General features: G+C 40.5%; 1 protein-coding gene across 1 annotated transcript; it reads right to left on the bottom strand.

Annotated features, from left to right (window-relative positions):
- Positions 1–11,515: 11,515 nt before the first annotated feature.
- Positions 11,516–14,229, bottom strand: LOC131148302 (uncharacterized). The gene is made up of 2 exons (XM_058098019.1): positions 13,930–14,229; positions 11,516–11,617 (listed from the first exon to the last, which is right to left on the bottom strand). Exons 1-2 carry the CDS (start codon positions 14,227–14,229, stop codon positions 11,516–11,518), a joined length of 402 nt encoding a protein of 133 aa, XP_057954002.1.
- Between the last annotated feature and the right edge of the window lie 9,441 nt (positions 14,230–23,670).

Here is a 23,670-nt window from a genome sequence, read left to right as displayed (position 1 = left end):
TGGCTTCGCCACTGTTGTAGTCTCCGCTTGTAATGTACGGTCGGCTGCCCTTCTCTGCCGTTGATGTTCAGGTACATTCATGCTTCGAGCTTTTCTCTCGAATTTCATCGGGTTCTCGCTTGATCTGAGGTTTGCGGTTGGGTATTTCCATGCTGCAAGTGAGTGGAGCGTTTTAGCATTTGAATCTTCCGTTTTTCTTTGGGTTCTATTCTCGAAGTGCTCTATGATTGTTTGTTTGGGTTGAGGGTGTTTATTATTGTTTATTTATTTATTCAAAAAATGTTTTTTAGGGCTAGAATGACGCTGGACTTGGCATTTCTCCTTTTCACTTGTATTATTTTCGGATTGTTGGGACTCAGGCTCAATGTTCTGTTTTTCGAGTTTTGTTTTTGTTTTGTTCACATTTTGTGTCAAATGCTACCGGTGGTGGAGTGGAAGGGCACAATAGGACGTATATTCATTGTATAATGAAACGAGTGGGAATATAATTCTATGAAATGTAATTACATACATTTCTTATCTTTTCTAGTTCAAAAATGGCTAGATCTGCTCCGGCTTTATTCTTTTGCCAACTTGGAGTTGGCGTTTTCATGAATTCTCTTTCATGTCATGCCGTTTTATTAGTTGGCATATATTTAAGAAACTACTGGTTTAATTGGCATATATGTGAGACTACTTAGCATGGAATAGAAAATGACCAAAATATATGTGTGCCGCTTTTATCCTATAATTTGTTGGTCTAATAGGTTTGGTGAGATGCTAGATGAAGAGAATGGTTTTGGTTCGAAATTACAACCGGGTCTATGGTGCTAAAAAGCTACAGTATAAGATATTGTTTAGTAGATAGATGTAGTGCTACTGCCCCAATAAATTATAGTTCATTTTGCTAGTTGTTGACTCCTTGATAACTAGGTATCGTTTTTTGGGTCTAGTCAAGCTAAATTTATTTTGGATTTGAGGTGCATGGACCCAAGCTGCTAGGAAGTTTTAGCCAATCCATTCACTGCTATCTGCAGAGTTAGATTAAAAATTTTGTACATGTCTTAATCACTTGTTAAGGTTTCAAAACCGTTAAAACCTTGTCAAAAGAATTAGCAAAAAATTTTGATTTATACAATGATTAGTTCTAAATTCTGTAGGTGTGATACAGCTGTCTTATCTAGTGTCACATTAATGCTATTCGCTTGCATTGTGTGGTTAAAATTGGTTTCTTATGCACATACAAGCTACGATATGCGAGCACTTGCCAAGTCAGCTCATAAGGTATGAAATATTTGTTCCTCATGTGCATATTTTCGCAAGTTGTGGGAATCAGTATGTGTTAAACTTATTTGTGGCATCTTTTTTTTCACACTTGGATAGTAACAAACATCATGTTGAATTTCTCTGATTGAATAATAATTGATTGGGTATGTAGTATGAATATTTTATTATTGACTATGAATGTTTGATTTGCTAGCATGCTGCATATCCTGTTCTGGATGCTTCCACTCCATTCTTTGGAGTTTTTGATGGACATGGAGGTAAGAATCGAGAGGTTCATGTACTCTTATAATGGGGTGGATGGTTATTTTTTATCTAAGTTACCCGGAGTTTCTTTTCAAAATTGATTTGAAATGCAATAAGTCTACCCATGTAGACAAAATGAATTTTAGCCTTTCATTTGATAGGTTGTCTCTTATAGTTAAGGTATGATTTAAATATTAATTTTATTTCTCTTGAAGGGCATCAAGATTCAAGAGAAATAAAATTAATATTTAAATCATACCTTAACTATAAGAGACAACCTATAAGATGAAAGACTAAAATTCATTTTGTCTACATGGGTAGGCTTATTGCATTTCAAATCAATTTTGAAAAGAAACTCTGAGTAAACTAGATAAAGAATCATTAATGCAGCCACCACCATCTGCGGCCTTGTCGTCCTTCTCTGTCATCCATGACCTCATTGTCCTTCATGACCCTCCATGACCTCGTTATCTGCTCCATCACCTGGGCGGTGGTGATCGTGACGACCTCAATGGATGTGATTGTTGGCTTTGTGAAGTTTTTGTGGCAGAGATCGAGGGAGCAAGGGAAGGAAAATGTATTTGAATTTGAATTTGTATAATGTATTTGTATTTAAATTTGAATTTGTATAATATATTTGTATTTTTATTTAAATTTGAATTTGAATTAGAATTTTGAATAATTTATGAATTTTTTAGCAATTATGGTTTAATGTTACGTATACGAAAATGTAATTACAGATTTTTACATGAATTAATAATTGGAAAAAAATTAATTTAAAATTATTAGTGACAATTTTAAAATTGTCACTACTAATTGTCCAATTTAAGTATTAGTGAAAGTTTGAAAACCGTCACTAATAATTGTCTTCTTTTTTTTTTAAGAGTTTTAATGAAAGTTTTTAAACCCTGACTAATAATATAATACCAGTGACGGTTTTATAGTATTAGTGACATTTTGAAAACCATCACTAATAGTTGCTTGTGAGCAATAGTGATGATTTTCAAACCGTCACTAATAATAGAGCATTAGTGACGAATTTAAAATCGTCACTAATAAATAAGTGTTTGCATGTATCATTTTTTAAGGACTTTCAAACATTCAATACAATTCAAACAATGTGACAAACTACTATTTGACTTCCATAGGTTTTATCTTTTATTCAAATCTCTTATTGTCTCTATTTCCTATCTCTATTCCTTTCTCTCTTTGTCTCTTTATCTCTCTTATCACCTCACTCATTTATTTCCTCATAATCAAACAATATTAAGACGAATGATGAACAAGAACTATTTTATCACTAATCTCAATGGGCACGTACATGTCATACGAATATATAGGCAGAGAACAATCTCCACACACTTCGCCCAGAGATATTTCTGGTTTCATTTGTTAATTTACTGGCCACTTCATGCGAGAACGAAGTGCTTGTGATGTTTAACAATTTCAGGTTCAGTAGGAAAAATGGAAAAGGTCATGCCCTTGACTTTCCAACTACTCCACCGAAAAATAATGGGTGTGGAGACTCACGTGAGAGAGAGAGAGCGAGAGAGAGGACTTTTCAAACCAGACAATGACTTCTTCTTGCTCAGTTGCCGGAGGCATTGAAAGCATTTCCCTTTTCAACAGAAATGGACCTTCTGGTTTTCGGCAAAACAACATAAAAAGCTTACCATAATTATCGAAGCACAATGCTGCATGAGGTACTATACTATGGTGTAACCTTATATTAAATGGCCACCCCATTCAATCTTGACATGCAGCATATAAACATGAGGTCAGCTCGAAAATTTTTATTTTAGATCTTTCAGAAGTTTATTTTTTCAATACTTATTCTATATGTCGATTCTACTTTTCTAGAATTTTGAGGTTTTAAATTCAATAAACACGGGGCCAGCTCGCAAAAGCTTCTTCTAAATTTAAAAAAAAATTAATAATGTTGTCACATTTTTTAGGCTCCTTAAATCACTTACATGTAAGAAGAACAAAATAGACACATGAAGTTGACTACACCTCGATCGAAAGTAAAAAAAAATTTCACTCAATATTCGGTTTGTCTTGTTAAGTCAATTTAGTTCAGGATTAATTAATTTCATCAAAATTTGGCAATACTTCATTAATTTGAGCAATAATAAGTAAAAATAAATCGAGTCTGACTAATGGAATCGAGACTCCCTACCCTTTCTTAGACTAAAGACGCATATATTGGATTCAGCCTGAGGACTGAAGTTGGAGTGTCACATATCGAAGGAGGATGCTTGGCTATTCTTGGTTTTTTTTGGTTTGGTTATTCTTGGTGATTTTAAAGAGATTCAAGGTACATACATGGCACTTATTCTTCTCCTCTCCTTTATTGAAATAACTTGTATGCTTATTTAATTTAAAATAGCCAAATTAGTTTAGTTAAGTTATCCCAAATACATTATATATTGCATGACAATTACCAATTTAAATTATATGATAATGAACTTGAATGTTATATATCCTATTATTAGATTTTCTAGTACACACACCCACTACCAAAAAAAAATATTTTTTAATGACAAAAGTAATAGTGATGGAAAAACAGTCACTAATAAGTTTAGTAATAAAAAAATATCATCAATGCCTATAAGTTACGAATTAACAAACCATTACTACTTACACTACTACAAAATACATTTTTTAGCAGCAATTATATTGGCAGCTATTTCTTTTATCGAGGAGTGCACTATTGCCGCTAGAGTTGATGTTGACAGAAGTTCTAGAAACAATTACTAACATTCCTGGTAAGGTCATGTCAATCCTCGCCACAAATATGGACATTTGTGGCAATTAATAGTGAGAATTACTAAAAGGACATGTAGCGACGTCCCGGACCCGGCCCAGAGAACCAATCTCTGGTTAAAAATGGGTTTGGCTTGCAAACTAGGAAAAATGAATGTGTATTTTGAAAATGTAATTTTTCGTGGAAAACACGTGTGAAGGAGTTGCCACTAACCTTTTGAAGTATGGTTAGAACACCTAATTACTACCCCGTTAGGGGTAGAATCGGTTTGCGTCACCAGAGTCGGGCTCGGGAGTACAATTACGCGAGGGGAAGATATTAGCACCCCCTACGCGCCCGTTCTTATGAATGGTACCAAATTAATTAAAAATTATCCTTGAAATAAACTTCATAAGCCTTTCAAAAATCAAAAGAATGAAGATACCTCATAGATATTTCCTCATAACCGGGGCAATCCAATACTCCGAAGAGTCAATGTCCATGGTTGTAATCATCAGGAAGGAAAATCGAAAATATGATACAAAATACGCTCCCCAGGAGTTTTGAAAACTATAAGTTTTTCTAAGTAGGAAAAATACTATTCTGGGAGGTTTTTGAAATTTATTCGGGATTGAAATAATTTTTTGTGCCTAAAAAGATATTTTTGTGATTTTTCCTAAGTGTGAAAATGATTTTTGTGATTTTTCCCAAACTTTCAAAATAACATAAATAAAATCAGTTGAAATCAAAATCTGAAAATATTTTTGGGATTTTTGAAAATTTTGTGATTTTTTTTGTGAATTTTCTATATATAATAGTAGTAAACAAATGAAATGGAGAAAACTGGGGAGAACCGGTCCAGGAATGGTGAACCGGTCAAACGTTCACTGGTTTGGGGGAAAACCAGTTTAAGGTCTTGGTCGAGATCATTGATTTTTCGGGGTTTTCCAATATTCTTCCGAATACAACAGAATTTGAAGCAACAACCATGAAAGTCATAGTTTTAAAGATATGAATTTAAAACATATTTTTTGAAATTTTTGAATGTAAGGAAACAAATCTAACCTTTGCAAAACACATTGGAAACTTTCTTGGATTTTCTTCAAAAATTTTCAAATGAGTTTCAAAGCCTTAAAAAAAATTTGAATTTTTTTTGAGAATTTTTCTGAATTTTTGTGTCTTTTATGAATTTTTTTTAATGTTTTTTTATGGAATAAAAAGAAGTTATTTAAAATAAAAATCGAAATAAAATCAAATAAACAGGCAGCAGCTGCTTCGGGAAAGGGGGCGGAGATGTGACATACGAAGAAAATGTTCATTAGTTTTACCTCTCATCTTCCTCCCCTCTGGTCTTCCTTTCCTATCTGTGAATCTGCAGGGGTTAGTCTACAGCGTCTTCCCAAGGATGGTTCGTGAGTTCTAACTCGAGTCACTACGGAGCGCTTCTTCAGATAGGGTGACCCAACCCGGTGGGAAACAGGATCAATTGTCCACTTGATCTTCTAAGAGAATGAAACGTAATCTCACTCCTTATCCACAAAGAAGAAAAAAACAAAACTTCACAAACTCACAATATAAGACTTCAATATTCAAAATCTTCTCCTACCATCAAGAAAAAACTTCCTTCCATTTATGCTTGGAATGAGAAGGCTATTTATAGACTTAGATTGGGGGGCAAGCATAGGAAAGAAGACATAGGGGAGTAATTATGGGGAAACAAAACATGGGGTGAAGAATGATGAAGGGAATATAGCATGGGATGAATGATAAAGAGAGGAACTAAGCATGTGGTGAGTGATGATGGGGGAACAAAGTATGGGGTGAAAAATGATGAAAAGAATATAGCATGGGAAGAATGATAATGGGAGGAAACAAAGCATGTGGTGAATGATGATGGGGGGAACAAAGTATGGGGTGAAGAATGATGAAGGGAATATAGCATGGGAAGAATGATAAAGGGAGGAAACAAAGCATATGGTGAATGATGGTGGAGGGAATAAAGTATGGGGTGAAGAATAATGAGGGGAATATAGCATGGGAAGAATGATAAAGGGAGGAAACATGACATGTGGTGAGTGATGATGGGGGAACAAAGCATGCTTGCATTTGACAAGTTAGATAAATAATAATAATAATAATAATAATAATAATAATAATAATAATAATAATAATAATAATAACATGAGGGTCCTAGAAGCTGTGTGGAGCCCAACGGAAAGATGTGGGGCCCACGCGCCATGTGGGGTCCACAAGCCATTTGAGGGTTATAGGAACCTGAGCTGGCATGCATCAGACATAAGGATCTGAGCTAGCGTACCAAAGGGGGTAATGTGCACCCAATGTAGGAATTCGAGCTAGCGTACCAGGAGATGTTGGTCCACAAATGATGTGAGGTCTAATGAAGATGCGCGGGGCTCACAAGCCATGTGGTCCACAAGCCATTTGATGGTTATAGGAACCCGAGCTAGCAAGCGCAAACATGCCAAAAGAGGTAACATGCATCGGATGTAGGAATCCGAGTTAGCATTCTAAAGGGGGTAACGTGCACTAGATGTAGGAATCCGAGCTAGCGTACCATAAGTGATAACGTGCACCAGATGCAGGAATCCGAGCTAGCGTACCAGGAGAGATGGAGCCTACAAACCATGTGGGGCCCACAAACTATGTGGAAGCCATAAGCCATTTGAGGGTTATAGGAACCCGAGCCAGCAGACACAAGCATGCCAAAGGAGGTAACGTGCATCGAATGTAGGAATCCAAGTTAGCATAGGAGAGGGGATAACGTGCACCGGATGTAGGAATCTAAGCTAGCGTACCAGGAGATGTAGCCCACAAACCATGTGGGGCCTAATGGAGATATGTGGGGTCCATAAGCCATTTTAGGGTTATAGGAACCCGAGCCAGCAGGCACGAGCATGCCAAAGGAGGTAACGTGCATCGGATATAGGAATCCGGGCTAGCGTACCAGAGGAGGTAATGTGCACCAGATGTAGGAATCCGAGCTAGCATACCAAAAGTGATAATGTGCACCAAATGTTAGAATTTGAGCTAGCGTACCAAGAGGGGTAACGTGCACTGGATGTAGGAATCCGAGCTAGTGTACCAGGAGATATGGGGCCTACAAACCATGTAGGTCCAATGGAGACATGTGGGGTCCACAAGTAGCATGGAACCTACAAGGATGTGTGGGGGTCCACAAGTAGTATGGGGCCTACAAAGATGTGTGGGACCTACAAAGGTGTGTGGTGGTCCACAAGCAGCGTCGGACCTACAAAGATGTGTGGGGTCCACAAACAATGGGGTAAGGTTTGACATAAGGTCTCCTCGGAAAGGCCTGGTTAAAATTGGGGTGTCTACAACTGCCCCTCTTTATAGGTCTTGTTGCTTTGGGGTAACAGGAGGAACTCTCCTATGTTATCTATAGCAACAGGCCTATAAAGATAAAAGACACCTATTTTAGCCAGGCCATACAACTGACCACGTGTCATCTTTTGAGTGAGGTTATGTGCCGACCAGAAAAAAGGGAAGATGGAGGGTGACCTAGATCAAAGATGTGGCATGATCTGGTCCGCCCTAGGAAACATAGATCGAATGGTTAACAAGTACGTAGCATATGACCGTGTGTAAGAGGGTGTGCCACGTGTCAGTGGCCGAGTGGCTAGTCAAATGTGACCCGGATCTAGGTGTGGCACAATCTTGACCATCTTTGGAGAACACAAAGCCAACGGTGATCAGGGTGGCCATGCAGGACTCTTCGTGTGTTAAGGAAAATCAACCACTTGACGGTGACCTGATTGGTGGATGTGTGCGGGTGCGGATTGATGATGTGGCTCAATCCAAGCCGTCCTTGGAAAAGAGGGATTCAACGGTAAAGGTGAGGCACGCTCGGATTCCTAACGTGGAGAGATCCTCACTATCCCAAGAAAAGACACATCGGATGGTGAGCAGTAAGTGGTACTTAGATTGCTAACATGGAGTGATCCAAGCCGTCCTCAGAAGACACAAATCTTGCGGTTGAGGAGGGGGCACAAATTTCTGATGCCGTCATGGAGTGATCTATACCATTGGTGCTCTGTAGGGATCCATATGGATTTGACCCACACAGATCTCCTATCATGGCATGATCTGATCCATCCAATGGACGGATGATCCAATGGCTTGTGGAGATGGCTCACGAGCTTCTATGTGCATTAATGATAAGGGCCACATACTTGCCCTGTGTCACCTGGCGAGTGGAGAATCGTGTCAACACTCATAATGGCTTCCTTTTTGAATGAGGCGATCCTGACCATTGCTGATCCCTAAGGATCGAACGACTATCCAGAGTAGTAACATGGTGAGATCAAGGTCATTGATGGGGAATAGAAATGGACGGTTGCAAAGGAGCCACATGTTTTCTTCGATCAAATGGATGATGGAATGCCACATGGTTGAATCTTATGGCTCCAAGGCTTTAGATACTTAGACCTAATTTTTTCATTCTGTTCATTTTTCCATGTTTCATTCTCTCAAATGCCCTCTCTCTCTCTTCTTTCTTCTCTCACCCTCTCTGTTCGTCTCTTTCAGTCTCTCTTCTCTCACCCTCTCTGTTTTTCTCTTCCTTCCCCTTCCCTGCTCTTATTCGCTACGAGCCTGAAACCCTAGTCCCTCTGTAATTCCTTTCCCACTCTCGCCTACCTCCAAACTCTCCTTCTCTTTGCCTTTCTTCACCATTTCAGCATTTGGTTCCTAACTCTCAAATGTCCCTATCTTTGATCATATTTCAGGAAACGAGAGCTTTCTTCAGAAACCTTAGATCAAGCAAACCTAAAATCCTAAATATCACACAATTCTTTAGAGGTGACCCAGCTCCGCTGACCTCCTGTTCTGTCTTCGTAGCCAAATCTGGAGAGATCTGGCGAAGCCCAAATGAACAATGATCATTGGGAATGTCTCGATAGGGAAGATTAGCATAGATGCATGGGGAGTTCTTTCGCACTTCCAAAGAAGACAAGCTTTCTTTCTTTTTTTATTTTATATATATATATATATATTTTCAATTTTGTGTACGCTTGATTGCTGGTTGTTATTTGCGTGGAAATTTAGGGCTTGAGGTATTAAGGTTTCTAGTTTAGAAGTTAGGGTTAGGGTTTCGAACGTTAGGGTTTCAGGTTGGTTGGTGAGGTTGAGGATGAGTCAACTTGTCTTCGACTCGAGTGAGTTGAGTGAATTCAGAGCATCACGAGCGAGCCACATGGGCTCTATCACGTGTCTAGGTCACGTGTGGGCTTTGGGACTCATGAGAATGGGCTTGAGTGAACCAGACTTGAGTTTGTTTTCGAAAAATGGGCTTTGATTGAGTTTTAAAACGGGTCGACCCGATTCGGAAAAAATAGGGTCCAGGTCATTTTTAAAACGGGTTGGCTCACTTTCCCTTTTTAAAAAAAATAAGGCCCCGGTTTATTTAAATGGTTAGGCTTGGATTGAGTTTTAAAACGGGTCGGCCCAATTCAGAAAAAAAAAAAAATAGGACCTAAGTCATTTTTAAAACCGGCCGACCCACTTTCCCTTTAAAAAAATAAGGCCCGGGTTTATTTAAATGATTAGGTTTAGATTGAGTTTTAAAATGGGCCAACCCAATTTAGAAAAAAAAAAAGGGCCCAGGTCATTTTTAAAACGGGCTGGCCCACTTTACCTTTAAAAAAATAAGGTCCGGGTTTTTTTAAATGGTTAGGCTTGGATTGAGTTTTAAAATGGGCCGTCCTAATTCAGAAAAAAAAAAAAAAAAAAAAAGGGCCCAGGTTATTTTTAAAATGGGCTGATCCACTTTCCCTTTAAAAAAATAAGGCTCAGGTTTATTTAAATGTTTGCGCTTTGTGCAAACAATTGGTTTCGAGTTCTTTTAAAGTGGGCCCCAAGAATAAATGCGTCCCCCCTTTTTTTTTTCTGGGGTTTAATATTACGACGGCTCAATGTCTTTCGAAATTTGTCTCAGGATTCTTTTTTTTCGCCACCTCGTGAACATAATCCTCCACTAACAGCTGAGGGGACTTCACGACTCCCACAACTTATCCTTGCTCAGTGTCCTTGCGGGCTTCTTGATGCACATTGACTCTCTCCTCCTCCTATCAGACACACACTTTAAGACATATACAGTAAGGCAATCCTTTTTGTTCTATTTAAATAGACTTCCTCTCACACTTAAACACCACAGGCAAACTCCACGTGTGACTGCAACCCATTTTTGGCCACCCTCTGTTGCGGAAACCACACCTTAACCATTTCAAATCTCTCAAAACTCTGAACTGTTCCTCATGGTAGGGGCTTCATCTTCCAAATAGGTTCCTGATTTGAATGTCGCACCAGAGGTGCCATCCTGTTCTAGTGTTCTCGGCTCCTTCCAGCTCTCTCCTCAGTTCCAAAAAGAAATGCTGAGGAATGAGACAGTATTGGCCACAATGTCCGATGCCAGCATAGTCAACCAGGCACTCTATCACAATGCCCAAGAAATGTCCTCGACATCTCACCAAGCCCGTCGTTTGCAAAAACAGAACGAAATCGTGACCCTCCTTGGGAATGAAACCTACCTCTTACGGATGAAATACCAAGAGGAACAGTAGAAAATGAGGGACTTAAGGCAAGAAAATAAGATGTTAAAACAGGAGGTCGAGGATTTGAGAAGAATGGTGGTTGTTTACTCCAATGACCTTGGGCCTAAAATAGGAGTTGGAGAAAAGTCAAGACGACATCCAGCGAGAGCATAAACGACTCAAAACCATAGTGCATGGAAAAGGCCAAACTTCTTGTTCCTAAGCCCAAAAAGGGAGTAGAGAGACATGAAAAGTCATGATATTATGTGTTTATGTTGTCATACGTGGCCTGTAAATGTACACCCCCCCCCCCCCCAATTTTTCTTTCTTTTTTTTCTTTTGGTTTTGGGAGAGTTTTGGTTTAGTTCTTATAATCTCCCAGAACCGTAACTTTAACCACGGTATTCCTCCACCATAAGTAAGGGTAATTAATAAAATATGATTCTTTTTTTCTCTGAAACATAGTTGTCCCACTGAGGATGATCCATCGGAAAAGAAATGTTAAGATTCCTTTTTGAAGAATAAGCTCACGTGCGGGGTTTTAAGTCCTAAAAAATTGCTCCACTGGGGATGATCAATCGGGAATGAAAACTTGAGGTTCCTTGGCTATCTTTAGATTACTCACTTTAAGACTCAATAACCAATGCCTCAATTGATTCCTGGGGTCAACTGCCACAGTTTGAAAGTATGTCTATCTATGCATGGGGTTAGCTGCCCCAGTTTCAAAATCTATCCTAGTGTCAGGGGTCAACTGCCCTAGCTTCCAAGTAACTTTTTCTGTGTCTGGGGTTAGCTGCCCCCAGTTTTCAAAGATGTTAAGACAAAAATAGCTCGATCAAGGATGCGAAAGGATTATTCAAATGTTTATTCAACCAGGAAAATATGAATAAATGGTGCTCTACTATTATATGTATGCATGTTACTAAATTGTGATGCTTGAATGCAAGGGCATGTTGTTATATATACATGATGCCCGTTACATGATATGTCTGTATGTTGCTACCTATAATGGGAATGTCTTTCCCTAAATGCATGAAATGCATGAGGATGCGTGAAGTGCATGCATGAAATGTATAAGGATGCAAGGCCTTTCTTCTCGATCCTAGATCTTGGCCACACTTTTAAGTTCTAGTCTAGCACGACAGTACCCGACTTCACTCTAATGGAACTCAACAACTGCCCCTGTTTCTTTCATTGGTTACTGGTCTTTACTGCGTTTCAGATTCCAAAAGGGTCTCAAAATTTGTCCCAATGTTTTCTTGTCGCAACTCTGACCATTTTCAAACTTCCACAGGCACTCAAAATTTGCCCCAATGTCTGGCTGTCAATACTTTCCATGATCTTCAAAACTCAAGGAATGTTCAAAATCTGTCCTGGTAGTTGATCACTAATGCTTCCAGTGATTCCCAAAGCTTGAAGGAGTACTCTGAATCCGACCCAGTATTCCTTCATTACTATTGTTTGACATGCTTTAGGTTCCCCATTGGTGCCTGAACACCCTCCTGGTGTATAAGGTTCCTGATTTTTAACCTCAATAAACGGGGGACTCCTAACAATGAGAATAATTATGCATTTATGTCATTAATGTGTTGAATCAAGACGTCAAGTTGTGCAAAATAGTTGTTCTATTACATTCAAAATTTATTCAAGAAAAAGATAATTTTCACAACAGCATTCCCTATTCTTAAAGGTATCGACATTAATTTATGAAAACTAAATCTCTTGTTCTTGCGACAACTGCCCCAGTTTCAACTAAAAGGAGACTGACCCTTTTGGTACTGTAAGGTTAAATAGTGCCCTTACTTCCATTGTTTGCTCAAGGCTCATCTTGGTGCTTTGCTTCACGTTTTGATCTTTGGATGGTCTTTAAGACTCGAGACGAAACGTAGGCTCGAGGATTTAGGTTTTCAGAAGAATAAGGAAACCAAGGCTCAAAAACCCATCCCATGGCAACAAATCCTGCCCCAGTTTGGGGTGAGACATTTTTGCAAGAGTTTGACCGAACTCGTCCTTTTGAACAAGCACCCTACGTACCTTTTCAGGATCAGGTCATTTAATAGTTCAGACTGAACATTGAGTCTAACAAATCATTTGAGAAAACAATGTATGTCAATCCGATCAAGACTTTTATTTGGACCATAGCATAGGCTTCGGGTATTGGTTTGAGAACAAAAGGATACAAGGCTCAAACTTTGTTTGATCTTAAAGGGGGTCATCCTTGGTCAAAGATCATATCTCAAGCGTGTCCTTTCTTTCTTTTTCTTTTTCTTTTTTTACTTTTTTCTGCATTTTCTTATTTTTACTTTCCCTTTTATGGGGGACTCTTTAATTCTATTTTAGCTTGAACTCCATTTGGGGACCAACTCTCTTTTAAAACTACCCCAACATAGGGTGTGATCATTTGACGGGTTAGTCAAGGAATGAGAATTTTTAGGCTCAAAGGGGCTTGCAAAGGGGTTCCTTCGATTTTCTTTTTGGGTAGTGGAAAAAATGGCTTGCCATCCTGTTGGTAACGAATTGTTGTCTCGCATGATTTGCCAAACCCTTGAAAATCCCAACCCGGTTTGATTTTTGGAAATGACTTTTTTGAAGAAATCAGCTTCGATTTTAAAGTTCAAAAAGGTTCATCAAGTGATTAAAAACATTGGGTTCTTTAAGGGAGAACTGGTCATCCAAAAAAGGTCATTCGTCATTTAATCGAAGCAATGAGCAAAGAGATAACACATGAAATAACACCGTGATCCTTTCATTAATTTCCTTTGGAGATGTATACAACCATCAGATATAATATTTCTTTATAGCATTAGAGTTAACAAGGTGCAATAGGTTGGTTCTATCCATATTTGCCAACAGTAGGGCGCCTCCTGAGAATGCCTTCTTTACCATATAAGGCCCTTCATAGTTTAGTGTCCACTTGCCGCGAGGGTCCGTATGAATCGATAAAATCTTTTTCAGTACTAAGTCCCCCTCCTGAAACTAGGGCCATACTTTTCGTTTAAACGCTCTTATCATCCTTCTTTGGTACAATTGTCCATGGGCCATGGCGGCTATCCTTTTCTCCTCGATCAAGTTTAACTGGTCATACTAGGATTGTACCCATTCTACCTCAGCCAACTCTACTTCTTTTAGAATTCTTAGAGATGGGATCTCAACTTCTACAGGGACCATTGCCTCCATCCCGTACACCAAAGAGAAGGGAGTAGCGCCCGTGGAGGTTCTGGATATAGTCTTGTAAGCCATCAAGGCGAATGGAAGCTTGTTATGCCAATCTTTGTAAGTTTCTGTCATCTTCTCCAAAATGTTCTTAATGTTTTTTTTGGATGCTTCCACCACCCCATTCATCTGTGGTCTATACAGCACTGAACCGTGGTGCTTGACCTTGAACTGATTACATAGCTTGGTCATTACTGCGTTGTTCAGGTTCTTGGCATTATCTGTGATTATTCTTTCAGGGATTTCGTATCAGCAGATCAACTTTATTTTGACGAAACAACTTACCACATTCTGTGTGACACTGGAATACGAGGCAGCTTCTACCCATTTAGTAAAATAATCGATTGCCACAAAGATGAAACGGTGTCCGTTACTGGTCTTTGGGTTTATTGGTCCGATCACATTCATGCCCTAGGCTGAAAAGGGCCAAGGTGCGGAGTAAATATGAAGCGAGGCCGGTGTGTTGACCTTTTAGGTCTCGCCTAGTTTTGATAATGACAAATACTCCTGTATTTAATAAAGATCCAGTTCATGTCCAAGTTCATATTAATAGATCATTAATGGCATGTGAAAGCTCAAAGCTTGAAGACAAATTCATACTCTTGATTATAATATTTTGTTAATGAAATTTGTCTGTGATAGTAATTAGGGTATTTGGTTTGTAATAAGTACACACATCACATGTATGGTTTATTTTGTGAGCTCAAACCAATCATAATGCAAAATGACCTTAGTGTGACCTTAGGGTCTTCAAATTGGACCTCAAGTGACCCTAGGATACACACATCTACACATATATTTGTTAGGCACTTGAATAGGGCTTGTATGTTTCGAAACGGGAGCGAAATGCACACATGGTGCACCTTCAATCGACCAGCCAAGTCAGTTCATTTTGGCCTGGTCGACCGAAACCTCCTTGGGTCAAAAGTTTGACCATCTAGTCGACCGAACCAGGAAGTTCAAAAAGCTCTAATTGATCGAAACATCCCTGGGTCAAAAGTTTAACCACCTGGTCGACTGAACCAGGTTGTTCAAAGAGACCTGGTCGACCGAAACCCTCCTTGGTCAACATTTGACCATCTGGTCGACCGAGCACTTTTGTTCTCCAACAACCTGGTCGACCGGAGGGTCCTCGGGAGAAATCCTAGCAGTATGGTCGACCGAACTAGTTGGTTCAAAATGGCCTGGTCAACCGAACCTCAGAAAATTAAGAAATCTTCTTCTCCTGGTCAACCGAGACCTCAATTCAAAAGTCCCCTGGTCAACCAAACCATATGAGACTTGGTCGATCGAAACATTTCTGGTCGACCGGACCTCTCGGGTTGCCCTGATTTTTTACCGCAGTTAATATTTTTTAAATCGGGTTAAATTGGTTAAAATGTCATTAAACTTTTTCAACAATCCCTAATAGGTCCTCAATGGTCAAATATTTTGGTATGTCTATATAAACTCTTTCATTTGGGAGAATTAAAGGGTGATTAGAAAAAACTAAAATCATATTTCTCTCTCAAGCTAAATACTCCCTACTGCTTATACTACTTCCAAATCCACTCAAACTTACCTACTTCATCTCAGTATCATTTGTAAGTGTACTTGAGTGTTATTGGTTAGAGGTTTGCTCTCTCATTAGGTGAGTGTGTAAATCGATTTTTTCATGAGAGCATAACCTAAGTATTTTTAGGAGGCTTCTTTGATAAGCCTATCCTAAGAAGACTTGTGTTGAACTTCCGAGTATTGCATTCTCATTGCAACATCTTAGGAAGTTTGTATTGATTTTTGGCTTGCAAAAATTCTTTCAAACTTACTCAAATATATTGTGGAACCTTTATTGAACTATTTGTGAAAAGATATTTGTGTTTGTTACACTAATCTTTGTGGCAATATTTATTCGAGTATATACATCATTTGCTGAATACAAAGATTATCTATTTTGCAATCCAAGCATATACATATTCATGTGATTGAGATATTTTCTGATTGATATTCTTGATGCTTGCTTGGTATTCTGTGTGAACACATTTGATTGAAGCATTTTAAAATACACAGATTGTCATTGATACTCTCACGTACGTACTACACTAATAGAAAATACCTTTGAGAGTTAAACTATCTAGACCACACTAAGCTTACATTTTAAATCATCTGTGGTGTTTTTGATTGTGTGCATTTGTGGTAAAAATTTGCTTTACGTGAAAGAACCCTTATACTGTACCTTTTGATTGTATATCTAAGAGATTCCAAGCATAGCCTAAGGGGGCGGTAATCCAGCCCGGTAAGGATTGGTGTAAAGGTTGAGGTCAACCCTGTGTTAATTTGACCGGGTTTGTATAGTTGCCGCTCCACCCATTTAAGTGAGCAAGTTAGTGTGATAATCCTTGTGTTGGTTAGCCAAGGTGGGGACGTAGGCAGTTGGCCGAACCTCGATAACATATCTGTGTGTTACCCTATTCATTACTGCTTTCTGGTGCATGTGTAATTGATTAAACTGCTTTAATTAACTTCTAATATTACTTGCACTAGATTGACTATAGGGTTATGAACAAATTGATGTTAGGAGGAACACCTAGGGGATAGAAATTTAAAAATACCAATTTACACCCCCCCTTCTCTTGGGATCACAATAAAGCTAACACGGTGGGACTTGGATCCGATCACTATAAACTTGGCACTTATGGCACTTCCGAGCGTAGCCAATGCAATCTCTCTCCATGGTCATCCAATAATACCCGCTCCTAAGTATTTTTCGTGCCAATGAGTGGCCTCTAACATGGGTACCGCAGACTCCCTCGTGAACCTCACGCATGACTTATTGGGCCTCTTGTGCCTCTACACATCGTAGGAGGGTCATGTCATGATTTCTTTTGTACAAAGCTTTGCCATTTAAGAAGAAACCCATGGCCAACCTTCTGATAGTCCTCCAATCATTACTGGCTACCCCTTCAGGATACTCATTTTTCTGGATGTATGTTTTGATATCATAAAACCACAGTTTTTTGTCGGCCTCCTCTATCACCGTGCAGTGGACAGGTTCGGGTTGTACTCTAATCTAAATAGTTTTGATCTTCACCCCCTCTTCTACCTTGAATAAAGCTGCTAGTGTGGCCAATGCACCAGGCATCACATTGTTCTCTCTTGGCGTGTGAGAGAAATTGATATTGTCAAACCCTTCTATCATCTTTTGAATGTACTCACAATATGGTACCTGCTTGGAATCCCGAGTTTCCCATTCTCTGGTTAGCTGGTGGATGACCAAGGTTGAGTCTCCTCTTACTGTTAGTCGCTTGACACTCCAATCCAAAGCAGTTTGCAAACCCAGTATACATGCCTCATATTCGGCTATGTTGTTAGTACAAGAGAAGATGAGCTTAGCTACCACCGGATAATGTTTCCCATCTCGTGATATGAGCATCGCGCCTATTCCACGTCCCCAAACATTGGCTGCCCCATTGAACAACATCATCCATTCTTCGAGGTCTTCTTCCCCTTGGGTTAGGGAGTCAATATCTTGGTCTGGGAATTCGAACTCGATAGGTTGGTAATCCTCCACGACCCTTTTAGCTAGGTATTCCGCAATGACACTACCCTTGATAGCTTTCCTGGTGACATAAGAAATATCATACTCCGTCAACAACATCTGCCATCGTGCTACTCGTCCAGTTACTGTGGGCTTTTCAAACACGTACTTAATTGGGTCCATTTTGGAGATCGGCCAGGTGGAGTAATACATGTGTATTGCCTCAGCCGACTGACCATCCATACCAAAGCGCAACATGTTTTTTCTAGATCGGAGTACTTAGACTCATAATCTGTGAACTTCTTGCTAAGGTAATAAATGGCCCTCTCTTTTCTCCCCGTCTCATCATGCTGACCCAACACTCAACCATGGAGTTTTCTGAAATCGCCAGGTACAAGTTTAACGACCTTTTGGGTACTGATGGCACCAGTACTGGGGGGTTCAAGAGGTACTCCTTTACTTTTTCAAATGCCACTTGGCACTCTTCATTCCACTTTTCTGGGTTGTTCTTTCTCAGCAGCTTGAAGATGGGTTCGCAGGTGGTGGTTAATTGAGATATGAACCGAGCAATGTAGTTGAGCCTACCCAATAAGCTTTGCACCTCCTTTTTGGACTTTGGGCTAGGCATCTCTCGAATGGCCTTGACCTTGTTAGGGTCTACCTCAATCCCTTTCTCACTCACTATAAACCCCAATAGCTTCCCAGACGTAGCACCGAAGGTACATTTTTCAGGGTTTAACTTTAATTGGCACTTCCGGAGCCTCTTGAACATTTTTTCCAAGTTTGGCGTGTGGTCCTTCTCATTTTGTGACTTAACAATCATGTCATCGATGCAAACCTCAATCTCCTTATGCATTAAGTCATGAAAGAGGGTTACCATGGCCCTCTGGTATATGGCTCCGACGTTCTTTAGTCTGAATGGCATGACCCTATAGCAGAAGGTCCCCCTTAATGTGATGAAGGTCATTTTATCCTTGTCCTCAAGTGCCATCTTGATCTGGTTGTACCCAGAGAAATCATCCATGAATGAAAAATAAAACATGCCCCGCGGTGTTGTCTACTAGCACATCAATGTGCGGAAGAGGGAAGCTGTCCTTAGGGCTTGCTTTATTTAAATCCCGGTCGTTGACACAAACTCAAACTTTACCATTCTTTTTGATTATTGGGACAACGTTAACCATCCATTCAGGGTATTGGGCTACCTCCAAGAATCCTGCCTCAAACTGTTTCTGTACCTCCTCCTTTATTTTGAGTAACATTTCCAGCCACATTCCCCTCAGTTTCTATTTTTCCGGCTTCGGGTTTGGGTGAAGTGGGATCTTGTGGGTCACTAAATCCGTGTCTAAACCTGGCATGTCTTGGTACGACAAGGCAAATACGTCCCGGTACTCCCTTAGCAATTCAAACCTCTGGTTCTTTTCCTCACCCTTTAGTAGTGCCCCAATTTTCACCTGCTTGGGTTCTTCCTCGGTCCCTAGGTTAATCACAACGGTGGGATTACTATTGGTCAAAGTTGGTTTTTCATCGTATTTTAACATTCTTTCCATTTCAAGGGATAACTTCATTTCTTGATCTTCAACTTCGGTTTCATGGATTAGATTTTCAAAGTTAATGTCAATTACTTGGCGAGGGATTCTGGTGTTGTTATTTTCTTTATTCCTGCATGAAATTAACAAACAAATTTTGACAACTAATTTTCAAGATGCACATAAGTGGCAAGGAATGCATGATTCATTTTTATTAAGGAGCTTCCCCGATTTTTCAATGGCTAGGGGAATACAAAATAAAAACAAAACTAAAAAAATTCTGAATAAAGATCATTACATGATGATATCTGGTAAACCAAAAGAGCTCCAGTTCTGAAGTTGTACTCCTGGTTGGACATGACGGATCCACTCTGCAGAAGTGCTTGAGGGGACTTCAGCATCCAACACTGATATGCTCAGTTGCCACAATTCTGCATCCAGGTTGGATTGACTACTTTTCATGAAGGTCTGGCTGATGGATGGGACAAACAGTCCTTCCTTAGAGCTTGTTTCGCCGATGAGTCTTCCACCTTCCGCATCTTCTTCTCTTCAGCTTTTTTCCTCCAGTCCGCTGCTGTAGGTATGTAGCCAAGGCCATATCTGTCTTTCGCTTCCTTAAGCATTAATGGCTTTCAAATCCTATGTAGGTATTTTTTGAGCCCTTTTTCTGGATGGTACCCCTGCCTGATCATTTCGGACGCCATCATATGCACTGCGGCGGAGATCTGAGGGCGTGGGATTGGAGATCCTTCTGCTATAGTTGCGACATTTATGATCTCGAAGGCTTAGAATGAGTCCTCCAATGCCTCTTTCGTGGCTTTCACATAAGGAATTGAAGTGGGCTTCATTATCATAACGTCGGTTTCTCCATATACACAAATCAGCTGGTTCCCTACTACAAATTTCAACCTCTGGTGTAGTGAAGATGCAACTGCCCCAGTGTTATGGATCCATGGCCTTCCCAACAAGCAGCTATAAGAAGGTGTAATGTCCATTACCTAGAATGTGATGTTAAAGATGACGAGTCCAATCAGCATGGGAATCTCAATTGGCCCTACGAACTCCCTATGACTTCCATCGAAAGCCCTGACTACCAAATTATTCTGCTTGATATATGATTATTCCGCTTGATATACGAAGGGTCAACCGGCAATTTCTGAAGAGTGGTCATTGGCAAAACGTTGAGGGATGACCCATTATCGACTAACACCCGAGCTATTATATGGTCCTTACATTTGACCGATATGTGCAATTCTTGGTTATGCCCTCTTTCTTCTAATGGGATTTCTTCATCACTGAAGGTAATGTAGTTGGTCGCGGACAAGCCTCCGATTACATAGCTAAATTTTTCTACACTAATGTCTTGAGGTATATATGCTCGATTAAGTAGTTTCAGCGATGCTTCTCTGTGAACCTCTAAGTTTAAAAGTAGAGACAAAACTGATATATGTGCTAAAATCTTTTTTAACTGGTCGACCACAGTATATTCGCCGTGTTTGATAAACTTCATAAATTCTTCAGCCTCCTGCGGTTGAACTGGCCTTTTAGTGCTTCTTCTTGATTCACCAATTTGTTCTGTATCTGGCTTCCCAGATTGTGCCGGTGCATATACTCTACCACTACGAGTTACACTCGTGATATTGCCTATATCTTTCACGCCCCGGGCTTGGAAATCGTACTTCCATGGCACCGCCTTGTCATTCTGATACGGGAATGGTCAAGGTACCGAGATAACCAAACGAGTTGGGGTCTTGTGGATATAGCTGGACTTTTTTGCCAAGGGTATGAAAGGTTGGTGTGGGCACGAGGGATGCTCTTATTCTTTATCTCCCAAAGTTGAAACTTCCTCATCCTTTTGAATCGAGCCAACTTTTATGGACTTGTCATCCAACATTTTGCGTAGGACCCTCCTAAAGGTTTTGCAGCCCTAAACAGTCTTTCTCAAAGAACTTTGGCATTCGCACCGTGCTCCTTTGGGACAGGTGGCCTCTAATTCTATTAGGCCCACCTTCCTGAGCTCCTACTATACCCAATCCAATGCCAAACGATCCAGGTTGGCTTCTTGTGCCTTTTTGAGTTCTACCCTGACCATACCAATCTGGTCTCCCTCGTGATTAGGTAAAGGGTTTCCCTGAATTCCTGCTGGCTTGTCATCAAAGGCTAGCCACCCCGCATCTTTCAATGACTGAACTTTATATTTGAAAGCCCAGCACTGGTTAATGGAGTTTCCTGGAGAGTTTGCGTGGTATGCACAGTAGGCATTGGGATCAAACCATCGTGGTGGGGGATTGGTGACAGGAATGGATGGTATGGTCGTCACCATTCCTATCTCACACAGTTGAGGAAGCAAGTTGGCATAGGGCATTAGGATCGGGTCGATCCTTCTAGCATTCCTTGGTGCATCCCTTTCTCGAACTTGATTATTTGTCGGTGCTGATCCTAGTCGAGGGGTTGCGAACTGGGGCCTCGAGCCTATATGTACTGTTTGGTTTACTACTAGTTCCATGTAGAAATTTCCCCCAGGTTGTTGACTTTGGCTTCTCTTCCTTCAGCTCTTGATAGACCCCTTTATCATTTTGGTCTCTTCTTCTTTTTACCTTTGACCCACTTCTTACTTGGGCCTCTATCGGTATTGCTAGCCTTTATCCGTCCAGCTTTGACGTCGGCTTCCACTCTGTCCCCTGTCGGCACAATGTCCATGAAGTTATGGGGGGTGGACCCTACCAGGTGTGAACGGTAGGGATCTTTTAACGTCCCTACGAACATCGATATTGCCTCACGGTCGCCAACCGGAGGATCCACTTGAGTCGCCGCGTCTCTCCAACGTGTGCATACTCTCTGAAAGTCTATGTTGGCTTTTTCTCCATTTCAAAAATAGAATCCTGTCCAGAGCCATTTCCAAAATATGGCGATATTGGCTTCAAAGGCATCGGCCAAGTCACCCCACGTACGGATCTAGGCCCTGTTTTACTAGACATACCATCTAGCCGTTGTCCTGGTAAGACTACTTCGGAAACAGTGCATCATCAATTTCTCATCATCGGCATAGGCAACCATCAACTGACAATACATCCGGAGGTGGGTCTGAGGGCATGTGGTCCCGTCAAACTTCTTGGAGGAAGGACTACATTAGGAACCAGGCAGTAATTAGAGGGTCTGGCAGTACTAGCGGCCCGATTCCCTTCTATGGCCCTTAGCCGCTCTTCCAGGTCATCACAATGGTATTCCGTCACGGTTTTGCTTGTCCCTACACCTGCAATTGCTGATGAGGGCATCCCCATTCCCGTCACTACCGGGATAAAAGGCGGCATGCCATGCGGCGGTTTCTACGAGGTGAATGGCGGCGGACCGAAAGATTGCCCATGAATCGGTGTAATGGATGTTTCAACGGGTGTTGTACGGGTGCGTATTTGTCTCAATCTTGCTAGATCTTAATCACGTCCGGCTTGTTTCCACCTACCTCTTCGTGAAAACCCGCATCCTTCAAAACAAATGCATGTAATGGATGTTTATGAGTATGTATGAAATAAAAGGTACAATCATGCAGTCCTATGTGCTTTAGCCAAGGTTCTGAAGAAAAATCCTTATCATTTCATTTCAAATTTTCATACAATTTTTAGTGAGAAACATAGAAAATTTCCAACTAGTCTACACAGATGTCAGATTCTGATTTCCTGGTCCACTCTCAATGAGGCAGCTTGAATCTTCTAGGGTGGCTCTAACTTTGTGAGTGTCGTACTGTCCACCTTCTATTTAAGTGCTTTGTATCGGGCTTCCCAGTAGTTGACCTTGTTTACACAAGGCTCTAGTTTTTCAAGCACTTTGTTGAAGTGGTATCTTTGTTTATCATACCGCTCTTCTAGGTCCTATATGTATTGAGAATTTTCTTCAATTTCTACTTTTGACTCTCTCAGCTGTTGGACCTTTTGATCAAATGCCTTTTGAAGTCTTTGTTTCTTCTTTCTCAAAACTACCAATGTTTTCTTTGACGGCGAGCTCTGAATCTTCGGTCACTTGCTTAGCTCGGGTTGAGGATATATCGGGCCTTATTTTGGTAACTTTTCTCTGGAGGTCTTTATTTCAGACAGAAACATGGTTTCTCGCTGTCGTTTCTTGTCTATCGGAGTTTTTCCCTCGCACAGGACCTGAGGGTTCACCTTGTCATGTTTCCATAGCTTATAACTCTCCTGGACTCCCGAGTTCTGACCGGTTGCTTCAACTATGTGCACATGCCTCCATGATACAACAAACTCTCGGATCTTCCTTTGGCTATCATTATCCTCACATGTGAACTGAGCGTCTTCCAGTCCATGGGTCATGGGTACGAACTGTATTGCACCTACTTGCCTTCGGAACATAAGCGGTGCGTAGGATATTCCACCCCAGGGACCTAGTAGTGGGACCCAAGGAAGGTTTCCGCATCTGTATATCACTTTGGGCTGGTCGATCCACGGTGCCTGCCATACAATCCCCTTGTTGACTAGATTCTGTAGTCTGTCTCTCCATTCGGTCCTACTAGCGTGTTCCTCCCAACGAGCTACCTCAAACTTTGCTAAAGGTATTCTGATCGTTGAGAAAGAAGCTCAAAAGAAT

This window comes from Malania oleifera, chromosome 2 (genome assembly GCF_029873635.1).
Source record: "Malania oleifera isolate guangnan ecotype guangnan chromosome 2, ASM2987363v1, whole genome shotgun sequence".
NCBI lineage: Eukaryota > Viridiplantae > Streptophyta > Magnoliopsida > Santalales > Ximeniaceae > Malania > Malania oleifera.
Note: the sequence above shows the minus strand (reverse complement) of the source record. Positions and strands in the feature narration are given on the sequence as shown.

Bases quoted from the DNA above. Each gene is read 5' to 3' on its own strand.
- LOC131148302 (XM_058098019.1), bottom strand. From the start codon at position 14,229: ATGACCAAGCTATGTAATCAGTTCAAGGTCAAGCACCACGGTTCAGTG. The intron at 11,618-13,929 runs GTAGAATGGGTA...AACTGGGGGCAG, and splicing joins AAGAAGTAGAGTTGGCTGAG to CTAACCCCAGACACAGAAAA.